We start from the raw sequence: 26,182 nt of genomic DNA on the forward strand, positions 1-26,182 counted from the left end.
AGTATCTGTTGTACTGTTTTATTGTGTGTGTTGTTGTTGTTGTTGTTGTTTGTTTGTTTGTTTGTTTTTAGTCTATGATATACCACTAAAATAAGGCTGTATTTTTTCAATCCACTTCCAAATCTGTAATCCCCACAGAATGGCAATATTTCACATATCTGTAATTCCTAGTTTTACTGTAGCCCAATAGGTAAGTAACTTCTTGATGTGGCTAATTCTGGAATGGAATGTAAGAACTGGCCAGAAATCTGCTGACGTTGTGGAGCCCCTTGAGATGGGGAGCTGATAATGGTGTCCAGCGAGGGGCACCTGGAAGACCTCTTCTTTTGAGGGGCACAGAAAGGATGTTTCGCAATCAAAGCATAATTAACCAAGACAGAATTTGGTCACGATACAGTAACATTACATTCTAGGCGCTGTAGATGGAGGAATGCTTACGCTCACTTTCTCATCCAAAGGTTGCCACTTCAGTATGCTGCTGGATCACATTCTGCTTGCTACTGGAAATGTGTAAATTAGACCAAACTCTTATGAAGAAAATGACTGGTGTCATTCTTATGCTCCACTGGATGGAAAAAAAAAATTCAAGTATATTCACCCTTATCTCTCACAGGAGCAAAAATGAAATCTTGAAACACTCAGCATTTGAGCACTGTGTTTCTGATGCAAGTGGTTCTTCAGAGGTCTTCCATAAAATCCTGACTTCACCACATCCTGCTGACTTGCCATATCTAGCAGGATGGTAGCACAGGGTAAATTGGCTGTAACTTAGGTGGTATTTATTTCTTGCACTATATTAAATTTGTATTATAATCAATGACATCTAGAAGCTCATTGGGAACCTCAAGGCAGTGGTTATACAGATTAAAGATGAATTTCTATTTTATTTTTGTACTGAAGTGCATTTACAGTAACAGGCTCAGCTTTTAGAAACTTTTCTTTTACAAAGAGTTGGTATTGTAGCTTGGGCTAAGGATAGACCACGTGCATTGCCAAAGCCTAACAAGGGCTTATAATATAAAGACGATTAGCAGAATAAATCACTCAAATCCTGAAAAAGGCAGCAAATTCTGTGATTCTGAAAGTGATGGTGGAGATTTTGACAGTTGGGTTTTTTTGCTTGGCACCTTGTGTAAATTCTTGTACAAAAGAACATTTTTTTCATTATAGGTGCAGTCACAAGATCAAATATATTGAAGTGTTAAGAAATTAAGGTAAAACATAGAAATTGTAAGATTTATTTAAAATTTATATGCGCTGTGTTTGATTATGCATGTGACTGTAGAGATGCATTTATATATGTATGCATACATGTTTCATGAATGAATTTTAGAATCTTTCTAAGTAATAGTCAATTTCTCTTTTTGCTTTATGAGATCAGTAATATGGGTAACATATTACTGATAACAAGTAACAAGTTTTTTCTAGACCGATGCAGTCTATTTCTAGAAAGTGCTGTCTTTAGGGCTGTATCCAAAAGGTCACCACCCTGGCATAGAGGAGAAAAATAATACAGATCTCTTGCAGTCAGAGACAAATAGTTTTCCGCCTTAGTACACATCTCTGCTACTAAAAGTGTAGTGCAGCAAGGAAATCCATTTACAGTTTTTCTTTTACATAACAGTTGCAATGCCCTTAAGAGCCCCCAGTCATTTCCATATTCTCTTCTTCAGTTGTCCTGTGTTATAGCTGCAATAAAAAGCCTGTGTACTGAGAACTGGTACTGTTCTGTGAAGTGTTTCTCAGCAAACATTACAGGTCAAAAGCATATGTTTTGACAGCTTTGAAAGCATTCTCAGATAATAATAAGGAAACTCCTACTTTTTTCATTACAAGAGTTCTTTACCTATGCATAGGTATCTTTTACAGTTGTTTTATATCAAAAAAGCATGTAAGCATGCTTATGAAAGCAAAAGGCAAATAGGGATGGGCTGGCCTTGTAATTGCCACATGCCTGATTGGTCATAATCTGCATCTGGGGTAGCTGCTTACACCTGTGCTGAATTTCTTAACTGCCAAGTGAGTGATACCACCTGTACCCTCCTGTGCAGGTATAATTCATTACTGGGCTGTTTTTCCTATTGCTCCTTCATTTTTGATCCTTTTTTAGTTCTACCTACATATCTAATAGCCAGGTTTTTGCTCACCACAAAGACCTCATTTCGTATCCTGTGGCCAGAAGGACTTTCCTCCATTAAGTTCTGCCATTTTCCTTGTCAGAGGCCCTGCCTCTGTTGTTGAGCTCCATAAACATGGCCCCACTGTTCAGCTGGACTGGGATACTCTGAGTCTTTCCCCTTGTTCTGCCTTCACCCTAAGCTAAATAGAAGCTTGTTTAATATTTTCTGCGTCTTAATTCATGTTCTACCAGCATATCTGTTGATGCAACTCCCCATTTGTATTTTCCATTCCACTAATGTTGTTGGCTTGATCAGCCTTTTTTTTTTTTTTCTTCTAAGCACTTTGGAGTGTGTTGGTCTCTGATGACATTTGGATGCAAAAGCAACACTCAGTTTTACCCTTGCCCCTAAGAATGAACTATGCATCCAGGTTCCTGAGTAAGAAACAGAAGATCTCTTAATGGTTCTTCCATTAACCAAGTATGTTTCATCTTTAGGCATATGGTTGTTAATTAGAATAAGAGATGAAGTACAATAAATATGTTCCTATTAAAATGGACAAATTTGTAACTCATGCACAGGTAAAATTACTTCTGCAGTTCAGTGGTTGTATAAACAATGTCTTAATTATGTTTGCATCTAATACTATCAGCAGTCACGCTTTGATAGCTATGAGAAGTTCTGTATATTATTCCAGTTGGAAAGAAAAACTGATGACGGAGCTGGTCACCTCTAATAACATCTATGAATTACAGCACAGATGGGAGAAGAAATGAACACAAATACACAATACTGAAATAGCAAAGGAGAAAAATGTGAAAGAAAACAATAGAAAAGAGAGAAGGGTTAGAAAAGGCAACCTCTGAGGGAAGTTCAAGGAAGTTAGATTTTGTCTAGGAAAAAAAGTAAGGCTAAAAAAGACCGAAAGAGGGGACTATAGAAGCAGCAATAGAGGTTTAGAGCCTTTTAACACCTGTTCTGGTGTTATAGGCCTCTCTCAAGGCATTTTCTGGCTGACGCTCTTTGAGGATGGACCTTGGTCTTTTATTCTTGTTCACTTCTTCTCTTTCTTAGCTGTCCCTGCCCAGAACTTGCTCACACAAGCTTCTTCCTTATGTTTGCTTCTGTTTTGGGTGGAAGCATGATCTTGTAGGTGTTTCACAGTAAAGGAGAGTGGTTAAATGTAAGTTTCAGGAAGGTTAAGTGCAGTCTGTGGCATTTTTAGCCAATAAGGAGTGAATGCATGTCACAACATTCAGAGTGAAGCTAATTAATATTTACAACATATCCATACATATGTGGCTTTCTTTGTATGTAGCTGTCTTGTTCCTTATCTATGTAGAAAGCTTTTTATTGCAAAAGAGTTCTTAAACTACCTTGTGAGAAGGAGCACATAGTTTGGGAGGTGATGGTGGGCAGGCAAATCTTCACACAAATCAGCACAGATTTTACCTTGGTTAACAGTAAAAGTCAGTTAATTGGAAGGTTCTTTGTCAACATATGCAAAATGTTGGTAATATTTCAGTTGGCTCTCTGAAAGCAGAAAGCAGGGGTATCCTTCTGGGCAGCCTTTACACAAAGGGGCGGGAATGAACAGGAATTTAGTAGAAAAACTGGAAACCAGAGTAACCTCTGATTGAGAAAAAAATAGATGTCTACTTTTGATGCATTACTCTTGCAGATAAACAGATTCTGGCCTCCAAGGCTGTCAATCCAGTGTTTTCAATGGCTTAAATTAATTTTAAAGATGCATTAAAACTTCAAAGTTCAGTATCCTTCATTAGATGGAAACCAGCTGAAATTCTGTTGTAAAACAGGAGAAAATAAACAGCCCACAAATTGTTAAGTTTGGTAATACATGTATTTTTAAAGTTCACACTATGCTAACAAAAATGGCTTGGAAAAAGTATACAGAGTAGGTCAGTCATTGCACTTGGATGTGTAATTCCTATTGAAATCAATACATTTAAGTTAGGGTTGCTGTGTTTTTGCAGAAACAGTTCTTTGTAGTGACTACAAACTTAGTGAAAAAAGCACCAACTTATCAAGCTTGTAGAATCAAGTGATCTTTTCTGATATTAAGTTTAATTTTCGTATATTTTGGACATGGAGAGTAGATAGACTTCTAGCTGTGAAGGAGAACAGGGACAGGGCAGACTTTCATGTGGTGTCCATTACAGCTAAAGAGGCTTTCATAACTCACGCCAGCTGTGAGGCGTTCCTGCTATTAAATCAAGAAAAAGCAACTGTGTATAGTGAGTTCTGCTGATAAAACTGGGGAACCTAGCTTGTTGTTCTGAAGGGAAAAATTGTTGGTTTTTATTTATTTTTATTTTTTTACGTAAGGGGAAGAAAAGCATAGCAAAATTTTTTAGTATTGCTCGTATGTTGTTGACAATCTCAAGGGCTTATCTCTGCTTGCCAGGATCTTCTGAGTGTTACCATGCTGTTATAATTACTGCATCATTGACTGTGCTGATGGAGTTGAGAATATACTTAAAATGCGGAGAGCCATAATGAATTGTGAATGGGAAGCTCTTTCACAAGTAAGTTGGAGGATAAAATCAGAATTCAAAGCGATCTTTAAGTGGAGGATTGAGCTCAAGCATCAAACATAGGTAAGTGCAAAGAAGGAAACCCACACATAATAGAGAATATCTGGAATTACAGCTGGTCACCAAAAATAGATATAGTGGTTGTAGCATATTGTAAATTCCACATATGGAATATGTGGCAAAAATGCAGTGCTCTTACCCAAAAGAAAAATAAGCTAGTTTTAGCTTGAAATATCTCAGCTGCAGTCTTTCATCTAACACAGGGGAGGATGTTGTTTTGTCTTTCCTGGGTCTCTTAAGCCTCCAGGTAGAATATGGGTGCTGTCCTGAGTTTCACCCATGAAGACAGATGTACACAAATGACAGAAATATGAGGAAAAAGTAAATAAATGTGAAGTTCAATGAATTTAACCTCTGAGGTAAGCTTGAAGCAATTAGATTAATTTGCTTTAAGGGGAAAAAAAAGAAGGCTAAAGGAGACCACAGTAACAAATATTTAGTCTGTACAAGATAAAGAAGATTGTGATTTCATTTCTTTTATATTCTCTAGGGGTAGAACAAGAAGTAATCAGTTCTAATTGTAGAAAAGAATTTATAAAGCAGGTATTTAAAAACAAAAACAAAAAACTTTTCCACTGTAAAAACAGCGGAGCAGTAGAAGCAGGGTATAGGCATGTGGTTGTCCTTAGAGGATTTTTTTAAAAGGATATCATGAAAACATCTGTTAAGGGTTACCCTGGATATTCTTAATTCTTATCATAGAATGAGGCATGAAACAGATGATTTATCAAGATCTGCAGACTATTAGTGTTTCCTACCATAGACTGTAGCCTCTCATTTTTGCTATATTTTGATTGCTATGATACAAAAATGAAATAGTTCAACAGAACTCTTCCAAAGGCTGTAATAAGATTTTGCAATGAAAAGCATGGCAGATATTTCAGGAAATTCTGCTTAATGTGCTGTAGAGGAGATACATGTCTCATAACACAGTAGGGTGTATTGTGCCTTGAAATAACAGAGTTAAGAGTTTGTAAGTGCTCATAAAGTGGCATCTTCTTGAATTCCTGGCTTTTAAAAAAATCCAGTCCGGTTATTTTTTTTATTTTTTATTTTTTGCAGACAATATAGACCTAATGTTGCCCTTTCATCTTCTTCTGTCTACTGAAGGAAGAGAAGAAGAGCAGACAAAATGATTAAAAAATAATAATAACATGAGCCTCAAATCAATTTTACATATGAAAAGTAGACAGTCTTTATTTTAAGTCTTTTTTTTCTTTAACATCAAAAGGGACAATATAGGTTGCCTAGTCTGAACTTGACTCTGATTTATTAATAAAATTAGAGCTGGTGATAAAATGGTTTCTGATGATGGCATAGAAATGGCCATGTTAAAGAGTTAGTACATCTTCATGTACCATCTTAGACTAATATATGTGTGTGTGCATGCAAATCCTTTGGTGTGTGTGGGTGTTTTTTTTATTTTCTGTTTGTTCTAGATATGTATTCATCAAAAGACATCTGAGCCAGAACGTCCTTTTTTATTTCCTGTTCTCTCCCAAAGTACTTCTAACAGAGGTTCTAGCCCTGAGCCTGACTATGCATCAGTTAGGTGGAGTTTGCAGACTCCAACCCTAAATCATGATGCTGTTCTGTAGCAAAGCGGCTTGTTGATAGCAGTCTTCCTCAGCTGTTCAGAAGTTCATTGTTTCCAATGGCTAAAAGTGGTGGATTGTCACAGAGAAACAAAATGTGACCATCCATGAGTTGCAGGAATTCTGCCTGTTTTTTGTGAGCTTTTCTAGCACAAGTAAGATTTATTTTTTTTTTTTCCAAAATTGATGTATTATACCTTTATAGTTAACACTGGAGTGTTTGGAGCAGAGAGCTGTTAAAGAGGCTTGAAATGACATGCTGTAAGAACAGAGTTTGATTGAAAAGGTACAGAATAATGAAAGCCACCTAAGCAATGAATTATGGGTCACACTATTATCAAGAGAACAGAATTAGTAGAGCTCAGAAGAAAAGTGAGTGCACAGTGTGACAATAGCCCAGGGCATGTCTGAGAGGAACTAGTAAAATGAGATTACTTGCAATACACAGTGCAGACACAATAAACAGTAATGGGCTAAAACAGAAGAAAGGAAACAGGTCTAAATAGCAGGAAGGAAAATCACTGTAAAAATACCAGTTAGGCACTTGCATAACTACTGTCCATCATGCATGACATCTGTGATACGCTACCATGGCTGGATTAGGCAAGAAATTTAGTACGGGTTTTACAAAGATCAGCATACACCATCCTACAGGGCTATGTTCAGTCTATATCCTTGTTGATCCACATGTAGAGTAGGTGATCAGATGACCTTCTTGGTCACTGGAGTAAGATTATTTCGGCTAGTTTAAGGAAAACAAAAAAAGGACAAACAAGAACAAGGTTTATCCTTCTGTTTGTACTTTGGAATTAAAACATGCTGTTACACGAATGATTTAAACAAAGTCTAAAGGAAGGTCTGAGCAGTGAAAAGAGCTTTTCTAATTCAGGACCCGTTATTGTACTGGATCAGCCAACACATCATTCTTACTCTGTATTGGTCTTTGGAAATTTAAAAAGAAAAAAAAAGAAGTCAGTCAGGAGTGAGAGCATACTACGAAAACATTGGGTGCTTTATTTCAGTGGACCTGCATCCTGATCCGGCTGTCTGCTTTCTGCGTTGGTCACGTACACATCCAAGGCTTGCCCCTGACCCAAGGTCCAACTAGGCAGGATTCACTGTGATCTCAGACTCACATTTCCTCCATTGCAAAAAGCCGCTGAAGAGTGTGTGTGTGTGTATACATATACATACATATATATAACAATAGATGTTACTTGTTGTTGCCAGCTCGAACATTTCTCTGCTGGTGAACTTTCAACCTGGAAGTGATGACTGCCTAAGGCACATCTTTTTGCTGTGTTATTATGGGAATAGGAAGAAAGGTTGTTTGTGTGAAGGATCCAAGAGATTTTAAAGGTTGAAGCAGAGAGATGGAATTGCAAAGCTGGTACATTGCTTCAGCTGACCAGGAGAATATAGAAATAAAAGATAGTCTGAAGAAAAGACAAATATGACCACAGGAACACTGAAAAGTTTGAATATCTCCTCCCCCCCCCCCCCCCCCCCCCATATTTTTGTTAGGCAAGTATCCCAGTGAGTTCAATAGGGATTTCGTACAAATAGAAATGTACTGATGTGGCAAAAATGGCATATTTTCTACCAGAACAACTCTGCTGACATTACGCTTATGAAAATGGGATATAAATGACTCTACCGTCAGGGCTGGAATTCTTCTAGCAGAGCTTTTAAAAACAAAACAAAACACCCTTCTTTATAGTCATTGTGTTTTAGTTTTCTTTGTTGCAGAACTAGTCCTCCAAGTTTATCACTGTAAACTTGCGCATTTCAAGAACTTCTTGACACCATAGATATTTTAACTCCCTTTTCATTACAAATTGAAGTTTTTTTGTTGTCTTACCTTTGAACCAGTGGGGGACTGCTATTTCCTGCTACTTATCTCTTCAGATTTCATTCAGTTCTTTCTTAGTAGCGTTACTTATGGTTATGTTTGGAGAAAGAACGTTTATGTTTGTTTCATCCTATAAGGAATCTTACTTTTTTTTATTTTTTTAAAAAGGACCTTTTTTTCCACAGTTATTGTTGTTTCTGCTTTAGCATGACTACAGAGCAGTTCCATGTTCTGTTTCTTTAGTAATTAAGAAGAAAAACTCAACAAGCCTCTGTGAGTTAGTTTGCTTAAGGAAAAGGCTGCCTGAGATCAGAGATGCATATGTCAAACGGGCATGTGAGAAAGCTGAGCTGGTGGTTGTGTAAGAAGAAATTTGCTGAGTATCTTGGAAGCGTGTTTGGAAATGGTGTGATGCTAGAAGCTGTGCAGAGTGTGCTGTGCTATCCCACTTGGGACAGCTCCTGAATTCCGAGTTGTGCCCTTCGGTTCATTCACTGACTGCTCTTTAGTATTGAGCTCTACTCTTCTTGCTTTCCACAAAATTTATGTGAGGTCTTTGGATGTTTTTACAATTAACTTAAGCAACTGCCAAAGAGAAAACAGTCCTTCATAATTTTCTGGTTTGTGGACTGTTTGGTTACTATACACGCATGAGTTGTATGCTGTACTACAATGACTCATTCCAAGTACTATTACCATTGAACACGTTGCTCAATTACATTATATGACACCATATCTAGCACTTAATATTTTTTCCCTAAAGCTTCTTCTGGCCTCTTCTGTATTTCTGTTCTTAATGTGGAAATAAAATGTGATGTGCAAGTTTGTGCTTGGTGTGTTGTTCTCTGGTGATTTTTACTTGAGAGGCTCTTTTAAAACAGTTGGAACTTGCAGTGGTGGTCATGTGCAATGCTTCCTCCTGACCCTAGTTTCTTTCATTCAAAGGTTTTTAGGCCATGTTTATCCTAATTTTACTGGGCTAAAATTGTTCAGTAGAAATTAGTCCAAATCAAAGAGGAAGCTGTTTTATTTATTTTAGAACTCGTAAACATGACTTAAGATAACGATTACCCAGAGCTAATTTCTGCACTCAGCACTCTTGAATTATTCTGTCCTTCTAGCCAAAGGCTTTCAAGATGGAGCTGAAGAGTAGAGTATAATTTATATGTTGTCCTAAGGTAAAATCAGATGTTTCTATCAATTCTTGCTTCCAAGATTTTACAAGGTCTGTAAATTAAGTGCTATAGATGGTGTTGTTGCCTGCCGGATTTTGACAAGGAAGTCAGAGTTGACAAACATTGATTTGCCACTGGGAACCAAAACCATTAATTGAAGCTGTGGTGACTAATCCATTACTTTGCTCTGCTTTGTGGATCCTGACTTAGCAGTTGTCGCTACAATCAAAAATTCATTCATGCAAATGCACCTATTGTGATTGAAGTAATCAATTTTTTCTAGTTTGTAGTTGGCAGGCTCAGGATTACAGAAGCCTCTCCACATATCGCTGAATTGCCTGAACAAGCTGACTGCTCCCAAGGGTGGGGCGTGCATGTGCTGGGGGGACAGGACACCAAAGTAAACAAGAGCCTGAGGTATTATTCATGCTGCCAGCTCTAAGGATGGTCTGTGGTTCTGTGAAAAAAAGACGTCATGCAGATCTTGGAAATGAACATGTAGAGTTTAGTGTTTGTCGTTGTTGTATAGTCTCCATGTCTTGCCCCCCTGGATTATCTAGTCTATAAATGCTCTAAATTTAGCATACGAGAGAAACTGCAGTGGAAATGGAAGTATAGTCCAGTGAGATTTATTTACTTTGTACTTATGTACTTACAAACTTGGGCTCTGGAAACTTGAGCTCTTTGTCTGGCTTTTTCCATCTGTAATTTCTCCTTGTGATAGAGAGAAAGGGAGCATTTACTCAGAAAAGGTTTTGAGGAGAGGCTTTTAATCTATTTCATATGAAGTACAGGGGAACATTACTAATGGAAGTCTCTTGAATACACATATTTCTGTCAGTTGATATGTAGGGAATGATCTGATCATCCCAATGATAAATTGCTTTATCTCTAATTGATAGTGCTTACATTGGTGTAAATCATAAGTATGTGCTCTGTCTGGTTCTCAGTGGTGTAATTGGCAACAGCAAATAGCCTAGTTCCTGTAGGTGAACAAATGTGTGACTTTAATGCTACATTAGCAGGCAGTTCATGAGATTCTTTATGTTCTGTTGCTGCCTCTTCTTAGTGTCAATCTATTGAGGTATTATCTCAAAAACTGAGACAATATTGATGTTTGGGGAGGATGAGTGACAGGAGTGCCTTGATTTTTAGAAATGATTGTGTAGAGAGAAAACATACTTATTAGTGTGTTCAGTGGAAAGAGTATTATATGATTATACCCAATGTGTGATATCTTTATTTTGGAGCACGTTTGTAAAATGAAATAAAATTTGAAAGACCTAATGGTCTTTCATGGGCTTTGTGGGCTCCATGTCTGCATTCAGCTGTGGGGAATGCTGTTTAAAAGTTCTGCCTGCTGTAGATAAGGATGTGATATGGATAGCCCTGACGCTTGGACTGCAGTTTCTCTGGGTTGTGGGGTATTCTAATGACATCTAGTTCTGTAAGCATGTTTTGTAAAGTTTCTGGACACTTTTCTGTTTTCATAATGGAGCGAGCATGAGTGGGTGCCATGTAGGTTAATGCAGGCAACGTCTGAGCAGTCAGCCCAGGTCCATGCTTGAGGTGCTAAACTGATACAGTTTGGGAGGCATCAGGGTAGGAATATTCTGGGTTCTCTTTTCACTCAGCTTGTTGGTTTACAAATTGTCCCTAGTTTTTGGAACACCCCAGTCAAGGTGCTACTGGGGCTTAAGGCATTGTTAAGTTTGGGTGAAAGGGTTTGGGTTATGGATGGGTGGGAGTTAGAGGAGAAAAGGTCTAACCCTTATTATACCGGAGAACACTGCAGTAAGTACGTACCCTAAAATTTCATAATTACTGACATTTCTTACAGTTTCTCCTCATTAAGGGACTGTCCAGTGCCCTTGATCTCGATATTTTCGCAAACTAGTTTGTTATCGATAATTGGGGTTAGAAAAGTGCCATAAACTATCTAGGCTGGCATAAGTGTTCTATTTATAATACAGGCTATCTTTTATATGGGGCAGGATTTCAGGTCGATTCTTAAGCTTCATAATAATTAATATAGATAAAATAAACTTACATGTCCTTGGTTAAGACCAACAGTGTTAAATACTACAATGACAACAGCTTGTGCTTAATTTCTCAGCATTCCCATCAGAAGAAATCTGTAATCCTTTTGTACTGTTAATTAGTAAAGCAATATTACTTTGCTGTACTGAAACCACAATTTTCATTTAATAGTCTTCACTATAAAGTCTACAAAATTGCTTATCATTGCTTGTATATAAGTGTGTGCATGCAGTTGAAATAGCACCAGCTAAAGGAGAGGAAAAGATATCTTCTTTATGAAAAAGTCACCGAACCATGTTAAACAATTGTGGGAATAGCTCTCATTTTCATGACTTTTGCACATGCAACTCTGAACCATGAAACACTATTCAGAGAGATTTGTCTGTTTTAATACACCAGTCCTGTAACCTCGTGAAGGTCAATTGTGGGGAATTTTTTGCCTTTTCTTTAGCTGCCTTGGAGGGAGGTGTTTATTTTTCTGTTTGGCTTTGTCAAGTTACAGCAATTTTTCTGGTTTAACGTTAGCATCAGAAATGTCATAATCTGGTGGATTTGTTTTTGTTTTCTGAATGACACTGAATATGTTTACTTTTTTTTAAAAAAATAAATCTTTGGAACTCCAGAACCATCTCAATAGTCCAATACTTTTGCCACTCTTAAGTAACATCTAAAACCTCAATGTATTCCATAGGTGCTGAAAATGGAGCAAAACAGGATATTATTATTTTCTTAGTCAGCTCTTCAACATTCATTCAATTTCCAGCAATGTTGGTGTCTTGTCTGTTCTGTGGTATTCCAGAGCAGGTTTCTAACATCAGGAGGCAAAGTTTATTTCATTAACAGTGAAGGGTCCTATCAGGATATGATGAAGAAGCAAGGGATTTACTTATTTATCTGCTTATTTGCTTTAGAACAACACTTACTGCAGCATTTGCCAAGTTATAAAAAAAATCCTGAAAATGGCATGTTTGAGCTGTGCTGATGGTGAAGATTTTTAAGATCCTTTATTTTTAAAATGGATTGTGAAGGGGTGGGTTTTGTAGTCCTAGTCCTGTGCATGGAGCAAGGTTCTTTTAGTCCCTGATGAAGCACCAGGAACATCTTATTTTGGTGAGTGTCTGTGTGCTGCACTGCAGAAGGCTCTTCCCCTGTGTATGGTCATCTCCGCAGCAAGGCTGGCAGCTGGGCTCTGCTGCACTGTGGGAATGTTTGTATTCTGGGCCCTCTCTGCTGTGGGTTTGCAGCAGAATCGGGTGTGCTGCAGGCCCCAAGGACATCACCTTCCTTAAGAAGAGATAAAAGGACTAAATGAGGAGAGTCTCTTTGGTTCTGTGCTGTTAGGCTGACATTCAGATCTTTATGGGGGAAAAAAATAAAAGGATGTTAGCTTTGTGTAGGAATTCTTTTGCGCCCTGAGGTCTCCTCCTATGCTTCACACTACCATTTGTTGTCAAAGGCATTTTACAGGTATTTCATATGTGTACATTTCATATATATATGAGAGAATGAATTACAAATGTTCTTCTGTTTAGTCAGGAGGTTAATTTGAAGAGAAAAAATATCTATATATGTCTAAAAATATGCTACATAAGTTATTTTCATCTAGAGTATGTTTTAGATGAAGTATGGGAGTTAAAGGGAAGTGGATGAAGAAAACAATGTCAAAATCTCTAATATCAGTTTCATGCCCTGATAACATGTCTTTTCTATAGTTATTTATCCTAAAGGAATATTAATTTGTCTGTTAGTAATATCTTAATTTTTAAGGGAAAGTGTTTTTTTTTTTTTTTTTCTCCAAACCTGTGTCAATAAAACAGGAGCTCGGGTTCCCTGTCCTACGAAGTTATGCTACTGGCACCAAGAACTGTTCTTCCTTGCCAGGGCTGTTACTCTGGTTTTTTAGGCACCCAGTGTGGATCATGCGGTATATGTCAGAAGGGAACATCAGTACTACAGCACTGTGACTGTAGATGACAGAGTTCTATCACGTGAAGTTCCTCTGGTAATAAATCTTTGTGTGTATGCTGTGTATATTAATTAATTTTGAATTCCCATTGAAATTAGAGTAGTTTTTGTAAAAACACTTGAAAATCATGTATGGAATTAATTTCAAAAGGAAGTTCTGTAATTGGTGTCTGAATTATTCTCTTCTTTCTTTATTTAATATTTGTACTATGCATGCAATAAAAGCTATTTAGCACTTTCCAGGAACTTTAGCATCTGGCCTGCTTCCAGTATGTTTTTCATAGCCAATGTTCTGGAATAGGTGGTGATCATGTATCTGTATAAGTGATTAAACACATTCTCATTACAAGTGAAGCTTAACGGGATTTTTCCTTATGGCCCAGGACAAAGAGTTCCTCATCAGTGTTCTTTAATAACTTATCTATTTCTTCTTCTCTTCTATTTCATTTCGATTCAGGACATTTTCTGACTCTGCTGACCACGTTAATCTTCAATAGTGCCTGAGGGATTTTGCTTGTCTCCTTTGGCGTAGTCCTAAATTAGCTCTGTTCACACTTGTTCAGTATATAGCTCTGTATTTAATAGGACAATCTCTGTTCTTCTGTTGGATAATTAGTATTCTAGGATGGTCTTTTCTGAGACTGGTGATTTCAAGTCAGAACGTTTGCTGGCATGATATTAGTTTCTACTTCCTTGCCACTAATACACAGGACATTTTGTCAGCAAAGCCAGTAGTTTGACTGCTCTTCCTGTGCTGACAGATTGCCTGGTAGATAGAAGAGTGATAGATTCCATTTTCTTCAGTAAAGCCGAACAAAACAAATCCTTCAATTCCCATATCGATGCTGGGCCTCTTCCACATTTTATACAGGTTGCACAGATGTAACTTCTTAAAGATAGCTCAGTGGGGCTTTTATTATTTTTTGTTTTTGCTTTTTTTTCCATCCTAATGAACTCTCCTGAATATCTCATTTGAGAGATCATAATGGCTACTTATTATCCCATTTAAAATAAAATTCCCCGACAGTAGCTCATTTGTCCTTTTCTATCTTCATGCTTGTGAGGTTGTCAAACCTGCTGACTGCCATTCCACAGCTCCTGGAAAAAACTCTGTGTGGCCAGATGTGCAAGGACATGCCTCCTAACTCACTAATGGTGTGTCTCTTACTTACTCAAGGAATTGCCTTCTTTGTTGTAAAGTGGATTTAAAGTTAAGATACTTCACCAATGGCTTTATTTTGCCTGCTCTTCCTGTTCTTTACCATGCCAGTGGGAGAACCATACCATGGTTCAGTGGTGCAGTGAGTACTGAGAAGAATGTGCAATATTGAAGGGGAACAAAATGTTTATCTGCCTGTGTGAAATAAATGTCTGTGGTATCTGCCTATGGGGAGGTGGTCTGCCTATGGGGAGGTGGCCGCCAGTCGATCAGGGGAGGTCCCAGTCAACTGGCGGCTAGCAAATGTGATGCCCATCTACAAGAACGGTCAGAGGGTAGACCCGGGGAACTACAGGCCTTTTAGTTTGACCTCAGTGCCAGGGAAGGTCATGGAGCAGGTTGAGTGTCATCAAGGGGCACTTGCAGGGCAAGCAGGCGATCAGGCCCAGTCAGCATGGGTTTATGAAGGGCAGGTCCTGCTTGACGAACCTGATCTCCTTCTATGACAAAGTGACGTGCTTGGTGGATGAGGGAAAGGCTGTGGATGTGGTCTACCTTGACTTCAGTAAGGCTTTTGACACCATTTCACACAGCATTCTCCTCGAGAAACTGACTGCTCTTCGCTTGGACTGGCGTACAGTTCGTTGGGCTAGAAACTGGCTGGGTAGCCGGGCCCAAAGAGATGTGATGAATAGAGTTAAATCCAGTTGGAGGCCGGTCACTAGTGGAGTCCCCCGGGGCTCAGTACTGGGGCCAGTTCTCTTTAACGTCTTTATTGATGATCTGGCTGAGGGGATCGAGTGCACCCTCAGTAAGTTTGCAGACGACACCAAGTTAGGTGCGTGTGTCGATCTGCTTGAGGGAAGGAAGGCTCTGCAGGAGGATCTGGATAGGCTGGACCGATGGGCTGAGGTCAACTGTATGAAGTTCAACAAGGCCAAGTGCCGGGTCCTGCACCTGGGGCACAACAACCCCAAGCAGCGCTACAGGCTGGGAGATGAGTGGTTGGAAAGCTGCCTGGCAGAGAAGGACCTGGGAGTATTGGTTGATAGTCGGCTGAATATGAGCCAGCAGTGTGCTCAGGTGGCCAAGAAGGCCAACAGCATCCTGGCTTGCATAAGAAACAGTGTGGCCAGCAGGTCTAGGGAAGTGATTGTCCCCCTGTACTCGGCTCTGGTGAGGCCGCACCTCGAGTACTGTGTTCAGTTTTGGGCCCCTCGCTACAAGAAGGACATGGAGGTGCTCGAGAGAGTCCAGAGAAGGGCAATGAAGCTGGTGAGGGGTCTGGAGAACAAGTCTTAGGAGGAGCGGCTGAGGGAGCTGGGGTTGTTCAGCCTGGAGAAGAGGAGGCTGAGTGGAGACCTTACCGCTCTCTACAGGTACCTTAAAGGAGGCTGTAGCGAGGTGGGGGTTGGTCTATTCTCCCACGTGCCTGGTGACAGGACGAGGGGGAATGGGCTAAAGTTGCGCCAGGGGAGGTTTAGGTTGGATATTAGGAAGAACTTCTTTACTGAAAGGGTTGTTAGGCATTGGAATGGGCTGCCCAGGGAAGTGGTTGAGTCACCATCCCTGGAGGTCTTTAAGATTTGTTTAGATGTAGCCCTTAGTGATATGGTTTAGTGGAGGACTTGTTAGTGTTAGGTCAGAGGTTGGACTGGGTGATCTTGGAGGTCTCTTCCAACCTAGACGATTTTGTGATTCTGTTTGGAATGAATCAATTGGAATAATCAATTACAAAATTTCGTTGGTATGTTCAGGATGCAAATGGCTTTGACGAAGAATAGGAAAAGCCCAGGGGGTTTGGGTTAAAAATGGGGAGTCTGGAAGGAAAGTATTAGAGGTCTCAAGCAACCCACTGAGCCAGGTGGTTGGAAGAACTAGCAGCTATGAACACTTTATTTCAGTGAATGGCTCCATAAAGTTACCATAACCCTTTGAGGTAGCAATGCATCCTGCTTGGATTGTGGGTGAGTGCCCATCATTCCAGTAGATTGCACCAGTCATCTCAGTGCAAAATAAAACACTGACCAGCCTGAGTGAAGCTCCTTCCAGTGAGAAGGGAGAGCAGGTATTACAGATGGCAAGAGAGGGAGCCAGGGAAGGAAGGAAAGGAAGGACTGCAGGAAGATACACAGAGGCACAGACGTAGTTATGCTTACAACACAGGGCTTCCTGTGAGATCTCTTCATGCTTCATAATTCTTTAATGCTTTTGCTTCTCTGTGAAAATCTGGATTTTTGTATATTGATTTCTAATTTGGTCTTCACTATGCTTCACAGTACATAATTTTTTCCAGTTTCTGACCTCTTCTGCTTCTTACAACCCTAGTGTTGCTTTGGTATCCTTGTACAATCTGAAGCATCTTGATTGTTTTGTGATGATTTTCTTCCTGTTGAATTATTGGTTTTCCTGACTTTATCCTTCCCCCAAGTCTCTACATTTCCACAGGTTTTTTCCTCCCCACTTCCAAATAAAACAGATCTAGGTTTCAAAAAGTAAGACCTGTTTATTGTTATGAACTGTTAATCGACTTTGAGTCCAACAACAACAGAAAAATTATATATCCAAAATATTAAAACTGTGGTAACTTTTTTTACTGTTCCACTCAAATTAGGTTACACATTCTGATAACACAAACTAATTAGCTTTAATTTGCTTTAACTTCCAGATTGCACCTCTTTGGCAAGGTGGCTAGTTTTTGTGGACTTTTACTGCATTTCTTTATTTCCTCATAGTGAATGAGAACTGAAAATGTCAACTATGTAACCTATAAGAGAAGAATTCCATGTAATCTCTATGAGATAGTCCACTGACTGCACAGCAGCTAGAATGTAAATGGCTTTCTGAAACAGCTAGAAATGAAAGGAGTTCTAAACTTATGGGGGAAAAAAAAAGGGCTAAAATTTTGGAGGATATAACCTCACAGCTAAGAGTAGGATTTAGACATATTTCGGTACATAAAGGATAAAATCAGTAAAGCATTGATCTCACAAATAGGACTTATAATGGAAATTATGAGTAACAGGCCCTTGTATGTATGGTACTTAGGTATCATAATTATGAGTTAAAGCTTTTAATAGAAAACTGCTGTCCAGCTGGTCAGAATAATCCACAGTGGAAAGGGGCAGAAGTCTTTATGCTTCAAGAGATGTTGAAAGAGATGGTAAATGAAATTCAATTACCTAAAGCTTTTATGTGTCATGGAGGATTTAGGGATATGTTATATCTAAGATATAAGCCTTGCGCTGCATGTGATCTGTACTGCTATGAGTCACCTTAAACACCACCTTTGCTGCATTCAAGACTTTTTGTAGTGTCCAGGAGAAATGAATGGGGGTTGTGCCTGCAAATTGCTTATCTGGAAAAATGTCGAGAATAAGGACCTTAAGCTTATTCTGTTACTGTGTTTTTTCATCTCAGATGAGCCTGCCTACTTATGCAAATTCTTTTACTTTGCTCTAATACTCTTTTAACTATTTCTGCCACCACCCCTCAAAGGCTCAGATCTCCTAATGGAATATTCCCCTCTTAATAGAGTTCATTCAGACTCAAGCACCATCTAAGTTTGCTTTCAAAGTGGTACGTTGTAGAGCCAAAGATTCTTTCCTTATTTCATGTATGTGCTGAAGTACAAAGATAGAGCTGCAGAATACTCAGGTTTACTGTATGTAAGTAAGGTTGTTACTCCATTTTGTTGGTATGTGTTGTGGCCAGAAGGAGTTCTGGTCATAGATCATTACCAACTGGGAAAAAGGCGAGACATTTCCACTTTCAGTTGTTTAGAATCTTCCTAGATTTTAATTTTTCAAAGTGAAAACATTCATATGTATCCTTCAGGAGAATTCTTTGCTTGTTATAGAAAGATGTAGAAAAGATGGTACGATTGTTTTCAAGCTTACAAGAATATGCTAATTTTTCCTATACTAAAAGTTTCTAATTTCTCTTTCTGAAAACCTGTACTACATATTTATTTTGAAGCAGATGCTTGAATTTGGTAACAAGGTCTCAGTTGTATTTAACACCTGTATTTCATTGAAAAACCACTCCCAATCTAACGAAGTTGCAAACCATTGAAGGGTTTTAGTTTGAGTATGTTTAGTAGAGACTTGCTAGAGGTTAGGAACTGTGTTCAAATAGAAGCAATGGATTTCAGGAATTCAGAGAATTAGTAGGTGGGTTCTCCTGGATGCCTAGTCTAAGCAAAAAGGGTGTTGAAAAAAAGTTGCCAGTTCCTTAAATAAATTGTATTACAGACAATAGTGGAAAAATGTGTTGTAGAGGAAAGGCAGCAAATGAGTTCAGGCTAAATCATGATTTCACATGGGATATCAGATGCAAAAATGGAAGGTGCAAGCAGAGGAGGCAGGGCCAGGCTGATAAGGGAAAATTCCAAAGTTAGATTGTAGTCATCCAGGAAAACCTGAGGTATGGAACATAATTCTTCAAACAAAATAGCATGTTGGTTAATTTTTTGTTATTATTCTTTTGCCTTTGTTGGCAATAAGGTAAAGAGGAAAGGCATTATCGCTGGTCAGTACAGTAGGGAAGCTGTCAACAAGTGATGCTCAGTAGGTCTGTGTTTTTAATTCTGTGTGGCTCATAGCAGTAGTAACGTAAGGCAGAGACCATAGTATGTAATTGGGAAAGAAGAGGCGATGAAAAAGCATGAGGAATTTCATCATGGTGTAATTGAAGTTCACTAATGAGATAAGAGTTGTTGGCAATTATTGTCAAGATTTCGTGACAGATGTATAATATCACAGAATCGTCTAGGTTGGAAGAGACCTCCAAGATCATCTAGTTCAACCTCTGACCTAACACTAACAAGACCTCCACTAAATCATATCACTAAGCTCTACATCTAAACAAATCTTAAAGACCTCCAGGGATGGTGACTCAACCACTTCCCTGGGCAGCCCATTCCAATGCCTAACAACCCTTTCAGTAAAGAAGTTCTTCCTAATATCCAACCTAAACCTCCCCTGGCGCAACTTTAGCCCATTCCCCCTCGTCCTGTCACCAGGCACGTGGGAGAATAGACGAACCCCTACCTTGCTACAGCCTCCTTTAAGGTACCTATAGAGAGTGATGAGGTCTCCCCTGAGCCTCCTCTTCTCCAGGCTGAACAACCCCAGCTCCCTCAGCCGCTCCTCCTAAGACTTGTTCTCCAGACCCCTCACCAGCTTCATTGCCCTTCTCTGGACTCTCTCGAGCACCTCCATGTCCTTCTTGTAGTGAGGGGCCCAAAACTGAACACAGTACTTGAGGTGTGGCCTCACCAGAGCCGAGTACAGGGGGACAATCACTTCCCTAGCCCTGCTGACCACACTGTTTCTTATGCAAGCCAGGATGCTGTTGGCCTTCTTGGCCACCTGGGCACACTGGTGGCTCATATTCAGCCAGCTATCAACCAGTATTCCCAGGTCCTTCTCTGCCAGGCAGTTTTCCAACCACTCATCTCCCAGCCTGTAGCTCTGCTTGCGATTGTTACGCCCCAGGTGCAGGACCCGGCACTTGGCCTTGTTGAACTTCATACAGTTGACCTCAGCCCATCAGTCCAGCCTATCCAGATCCTCCTGCAGAGCCTTCCTTCGCTCGAGCAGATAGACACACGCACCTAACTTGGTGTCGTCTGCAAACTTACTGAGGGTGCACTCGATCCCCTCATCCAGGTCATCGATAAAGATATTGAAGAGGACTGGCCCCAGCACGGAGCCCTGGGGGACTCCACTAGTGACCAGCCTCCAACTGGATTTGGCTCCATTCACTACAACTCTTTGGGCCCGACCATCCAGCCAGTTTTTAACCCAACGAAGCGTACGCCAGTCCAAGCCACGAGCAGCCAGTTTCTTGAGGAGAATGCTGTGGGAAACGGTGTCAAAAGCCTTACTGAAGTCAAGGTAGATCACATCCACATCCAATATATTGGAAGAATTTGAAAAACTTGAGAATGGGAAGAAAGGAGGGGCCAGGAATTTCTAGACACATCCTGTTCAAGTTGTGGGAAAAATGCTAATTTAATTGTTCTGCAAGTTAAGCATTTGTATGTGTCTGTAAGCAAAGGGATGGAAAACAGTTAACTCAGACTTGATAAGAACAGACTGTCCAACCAAACTAATTTTCTCTTAAAGTATGGAAACAGGTTTTGTTTAGTCCTGCACTTTGAATCCAGTTATACTTTTGACAGTGTTTCATTCACATTTTCCTGAGAGAAATATAAGTGGTTTAGATTAAAATAATGTAGGATGCAAATCTGTTTGGAAAACTGCTTTAAGAGGAGCTATTTTGGTATGTGGCTATTTGAATACTTTGAATGAAATCAAGTTATTTCCTGGACCCTATGGTTGCTTGCATTTTCATTAATTGTCTAGCTAATGGAATTGTTAAATTGCATATTTTATGAATCTGACCATCTCCTAGCATTTTGGAGATTAAGCTTCAACTTCAAAATAGTATAGAAATTAGAGGAGTGGCCTGTCAAAAATAGGATGACATTTAAGAGAATCAAGTGCAGAGTATCATACGTGTGCAGGTGTGGAAGGAATACACACTGAAGAAGGGAAATGGTTGATAAGGTAACTATTCTAATTCAGAAAGGACCAGTGAGTTAGTGTAGGTCACAATTTAAGTAGGAGTCAACAACGTGCTTCTGTGGGCCACAAGTTTCAGCAAGGATGAGATCTTAATGGAAGTATCTAGGTTTCATACTAGGCTTCAGTTCAAGTGTGTTGAGGGCTGGGGGGCCTCTAGAGGAGGAGGATAGAAAATTAACAGCATACTAGAAAACATGACCTACAAGGAAAGCTGCAAAATGGCCTGGGAACTGCAGAGGGCTTTGAGGGTGTCTTGGAGGAATGTGTTTTTCTCTGATTTGCTGCACTTTAAAACAGTTGCTATGCATAAGTATGGGGAAAGAATTTAGAATGCTTTGGCTAAAGGACAATCTTATCTGTTATAGAAATTTAAAATAGTTTTTTGGATCGTTATTTAAGATGCTTGTGTTAGATGTGTTTGTGTTCTCTGCATGCTTTGTGTCCAGTTTTTCATGTGTGGGGTTTCATGGGCAGAAGTGTACAAACTTGATTGAGCAATTCAGAATAGCTACTGCATCTTCCTTCATGTTCTCCTACCAGCACTTCTGTAAAGTTCTATCGATTTCAGTAGAACTTGTTATTAGAACAAAAAGCTTCTTAATACAACAATGAATGCTTGTATATTCCGTGTTACTTCATTCTCTCATTCACAGAATAAGAGAACATCTTTAGAAAACAAAATCTAATTAATCTAAACATATTGCATGCCTGTTAAAATTCACCTGTCCTGGAATGTCCATTTATCATAATTATGACTGAACAACCAAACAGAGAAAGGTGCTGCTTCTTCATTTGAAGCAAAATGATTTATTACCCTGTTTTTTTTTAGTAATGGTTAAATCTAATGGACATTTCTGCATGACAATTCATCCTCAGAGTAAAATTAGACATGTTATTCTTTCATGTAGAACACTTCACAGCAATTCATGGAATACAGAAATCTTGTGTCATTAAGTAATTGCCACAGCACTGACTGCATATATCAATTTAAAGAGTACATGTACATATTAATGTTTTAATATGATATAGGCTCATGTTTGTAAAATAATTTAAATATTTTAATTGGACCTGATCAGTTTGCAAGCTACATTTTCCTTCATTCTCATAAATTGTCACAGATCTGAAAAATACTTACGATGATGACAAATTCTACTCTTCCTCATTTATTGTGTGTACGTAATAGGAATAACATAAATGTTAACAAGGTACAAGTACACCATAGGAAAAAGAGCAATAGGATATGTACATGTTCCATCTTTATATACATGTTCCATCTTTAATTAGATCATTCTATAACTAGTAATAGTACTTCCCAACTGAGGAAACTTACGGAGTGAAGTTCAGTCTATTAACCGAGCCTTGTATGTATGTTTTGTCTTCTGGAGTGCTGTGGAATGAAGATTTTGCAAGACATAGTATGCTTTGACATCTGTAATAGAACACTTCTTAAAAATAAGTTTTTTTAAAAGAAGAGAGATTCCACCTAATCATTTGCTTCCAGGCAGCTCCTTAGTGAGATCCTTCTGAGTAATCTCTCAGTACGGTCAGCTGCCAGGTTAGGGTATTGATGCTACTCCTCTAACACAACAACAGAAGCTCTGTGGGTTTCATAAACGAGATCAGTCTTAAAACGTGTGACTCTAATAGAAAAAGATTATGTAAATTATTTCATAGATCTGAGTAAGTCTGGCTGCTTTATTATTCTAACACTGTAGTAGCATATGTTTTAATCTACTTCTAGGCTCTTCTAGTCATCAGAAAAACTTCAGACAGACGGTGTTCTAATTAAACCATTTGCTGTAAACTGAGACAACTAATCCTTTGGTCATAGGATTAGGCATTTGTGTTAGAACTGGGGTTTACTTAAGACCTTTTGCTTCAGATGTTCATGCTCTGGCCTGTCCCTTCCTTGCACATAAAATGATTTAATGTTTGTAGCAGTGCTACAGAGTTGCCTACGGTAACTTATGGTAGCATCAGAAGGCTAGCCTTGGAGCCTCTGTATTGAGTGCAGTGCTACTGAAGGGTTCCTACAGTGAGGTGCAGGGCAAAGGAGAGTAATCCACTGAGAAGCTGCACTGACATCTAGGGTCTCTTTTCATGGAGTTGGACAGTGCAGAGTAAGTATAGGAATCAGAGCAAGTTCTGATTGAGGTAAGACACAGAGGTCTGGTGATGATCTGTCTGCTCATGCTGGCAAGAGCAAGTGTCCTGGCAAAGATAATACTGGTACAATCATTAGCTTGTAAATTGTTTTCCCCTGCACACGAAGGGGTTTAATAGCAGTGACACCAGTGAGTTGTATGCTGTGATAGCTTCCAAAGAGCCAGGGCACCGTATCTTCTGTGTGCAAGGAAAGGTAAAATAAATAACTACTGTCTAATAGTTGTTACAGACCCTTCCCAGTTTGGACATACTCCTGATTTTAGTGTTCACCGGTAAGACAGTTGATTTTATTGCAGAGGCGCCTCTTCCTGGTAGCACACGCTGGCTTGGGGTCAGTCCCTTTTTGAGTTCCTCAATGACTTTTAAATCTTCTTTCTTCCCAAACATTTTTTTCTTTATTATCTAGGCTGTAATCTGATTCTTCATCTTAATTAAGGTTTTTTTTCCACTTCTTTGGGGATGTGTCATTGTTAGACCAGATGTCATCTCCTGTACTAACCTAATTAACTACTCTGTGCAGTAGTGGGGAAAAAAAAATCTGTTTCTTCCCCATTGGTAACATATTATGCATGTTTTGGCACGAATTGTTTCCTCTATTGAACTTTCATGTTTTATACCACCAAACAGAATACCTAAGCTTTCCCATCTGGAGTGGGGCAGGGAAATATGCAGCTTCCCCTAAGTTCATTCCTTCTTGGATAGTAAAAATATCTCAGAATGGGTTAAATGTTGGTATGCTCAGACAAGGCTAAAATCTTTTTGTGTTCTTAGTCTTCAGTGCAGGGAATAGGAAGGGAAAGCAGCCAGCACTTCTGGAGGCTGTGCCTTGCCTTCTGCAGAAGCAAACAACAACAAAAAATTTCCATTTGGTTACTCTCCAGGCTTTTCAGGAAGGTGGAATCAGGTGGAAATCAAAATGTCATTTAAACTTTTCATTTGAAAAACTAATGGGCAATTGGAGGGGGGTTGCTAGACTCAGTAGATGAATATTTAGCCCCGTGAATTTCAGAGGGATATTTCATCCCAACATTTGCAAATGGTGCAGTGAAGGAAATCTGTCTGACTGGGGTTGCTGTTATGAGAGTTTTTCAGCACCTCTGGACAATGTGATCTAACTTTCTAGTAAATATGTTATTACCTGCCACTGATAATACGATTGCCATGTTCTAGGATGAGCTATTAACTTCTGAAACAATTAAAAACAAAATCCAGGTTAAAAAATAAAAATGCTGTTGTTTAGTTGTTCTTAATGTTTGTTCTCTAATCAAACAGCTCTTGAGAAATATCTTGTTGCCCTCAGAAGAGATTTTTACCTGTGACATCTTACTGAGCTGACAGGCAAGATGTGGAAAGCACTGTACTAATAAAGGAAATAATCTGTGTCTTGGGACAGATCACTGAGCAAACATGGTGCTAGAAGAGATTTGAAAGCCTCTATGCAATCTCTATGGCAACAATCAAGTTTATGTACTTATTTTATTTTTTGGTGCTTGGATGAGTGGTTAAAGGATTCATTTTGCTTTTCATCTGACTCCCAACGCACACTTCTGTTATCATATATATATATATATATTTATTTTCTAAAACGGTTCCTATTCTTTGCCGTAGTGATGGGATTGTACACACCAGTGTAGACAGGTCTGTAATTATGTTAGAGAAGGTATTTTTTTATCTGAAGATGAGTTCTATTTATGTCCAGATTATTTACACAGCCATACATAACTATATTCAGGATGGTGTTTCAGCACTTGCTGCATTTCCGCCCTGAGTCAGTTCTACCTATTTTTCAGAATAAATGATAAGTAGTAAATGATGTCCAATGATGTAAAACTGAGAAACTTTGCAATTCCTGATGTTCTGATCTGTAACAAAGTATGCAAGGTGGGACTGTGCCACTTTTCTGACTATTGAAGTCTGCATGCCTTTTAGAAGAAACCTCTTGGCTTTGTGTCAGAGAACTATGTGGAGTCCTCTTTGAAGACAGTATGTGTTTTCTGAGCAAAGATGGGCAAAATACATTTTACAGAAGGTGTGTTTGAGTTCCAAACTGTAGAGATGAATACCCCTTGGATTCTCTTGTGGGATGAGCATTTCATAGTGTCTTATAAAAGTTATAAAATTATCAGATTGAATTATGAAGTCAGAAGAAGGAAGCTCTATGTTTATTACAAAAACTGGAATGGACACTAAAACATGTTTTTGTTTTGAAGGTCAGTTACATCAATGGGATTAAAATTGCATATATATATATAAGGATTTCACTAATAAATTACCACTTCTTAACAATTTCCATGTTTTTAACTGAACTATTTATCAGAGCACTTAAAACTTTTCAGGGCAATAGATTTGTTGCTTGTCTGTAAAATGTTAAGTTGTGTAAATATTATTGAGAACTGATAGCCTGTCTGTTTGTGTTCTGTCCACTTCTGCTGGAATTACAGAGGGTATAAAGTTTCCGATGGATTCTGGAGCTCTTCTTGCTGCTGCTCTAAAAGATCTTTTGTTTTAACCTTTTCCTTTCCTGTTTGAAATGAGATGGTATGTTTGCCATGCTTATATGGATTTTCAGATTATGGTTTGAACATGCTTTTTAAGAGAGAGGTATTATTTAGAATAGGAAGAAAAATATCACTGCTAGTAGATGAGGGGACATTTCAAGACTATTTCCTAGTCTTTTAAGTGTACCAGAAGCAACAGAAAAACTAGTCAGAAATGTCTCCAAAATTAAGTAATCCCTAAGAATCCTCCTTGCTCTTTGAGAGCACACCATACTACTTTAACAAAATGCTTCCTCCTTTATGGAAGGGCTATTTTTTCTGTTTTCAGGAATTCATGCACCCACACCCAGTGTACATTTAAATAACATTTGCAAAATTTGAAGGGAAGTGTCAAAGTGTCACTT

General features: G+C 38.9%; 1 protein-coding gene across 2 annotated transcripts in view; it reads left to right on the forward strand.

Annotated features, from left to right (window-relative positions):
• The window catches only part of LOC308176799 (uncharacterized protein), a 521,877-nt gene that overhangs the window by 334,176 nt on the left and 161,519 nt on the right, over positions 1–26,182 (forward strand). The window contains exon 4 of one of the 2 annotated variants that reach the window (XM_080553001.1): positions 20,194–22,599. The exons of the other annotated variant lie outside the window; for it this stretch is intronic. Coding sequence (XP_080409127.1) covers positions 20,194–20,460 — 267 coding nt within the window. The 3' untranslated portion in view covers positions 20,461–22,599. Of the gene's footprint in view, positions 1–20,193; positions 22,600–26,182 lie in introns of those variants that run through there. 2 annotated transcript variants of the gene reach the window in all.

Source organism: Anser brachyrhynchus (genome assembly GCF_964034855.1).
Source record: "Anser brachyrhynchus genome assembly, chromosome: 12".
In the NCBI taxonomy this organism is placed as follows: Eukaryota; Metazoa; Chordata; class Aves; order Anseriformes; family Anatidae; genus Anser; species Anser brachyrhynchus.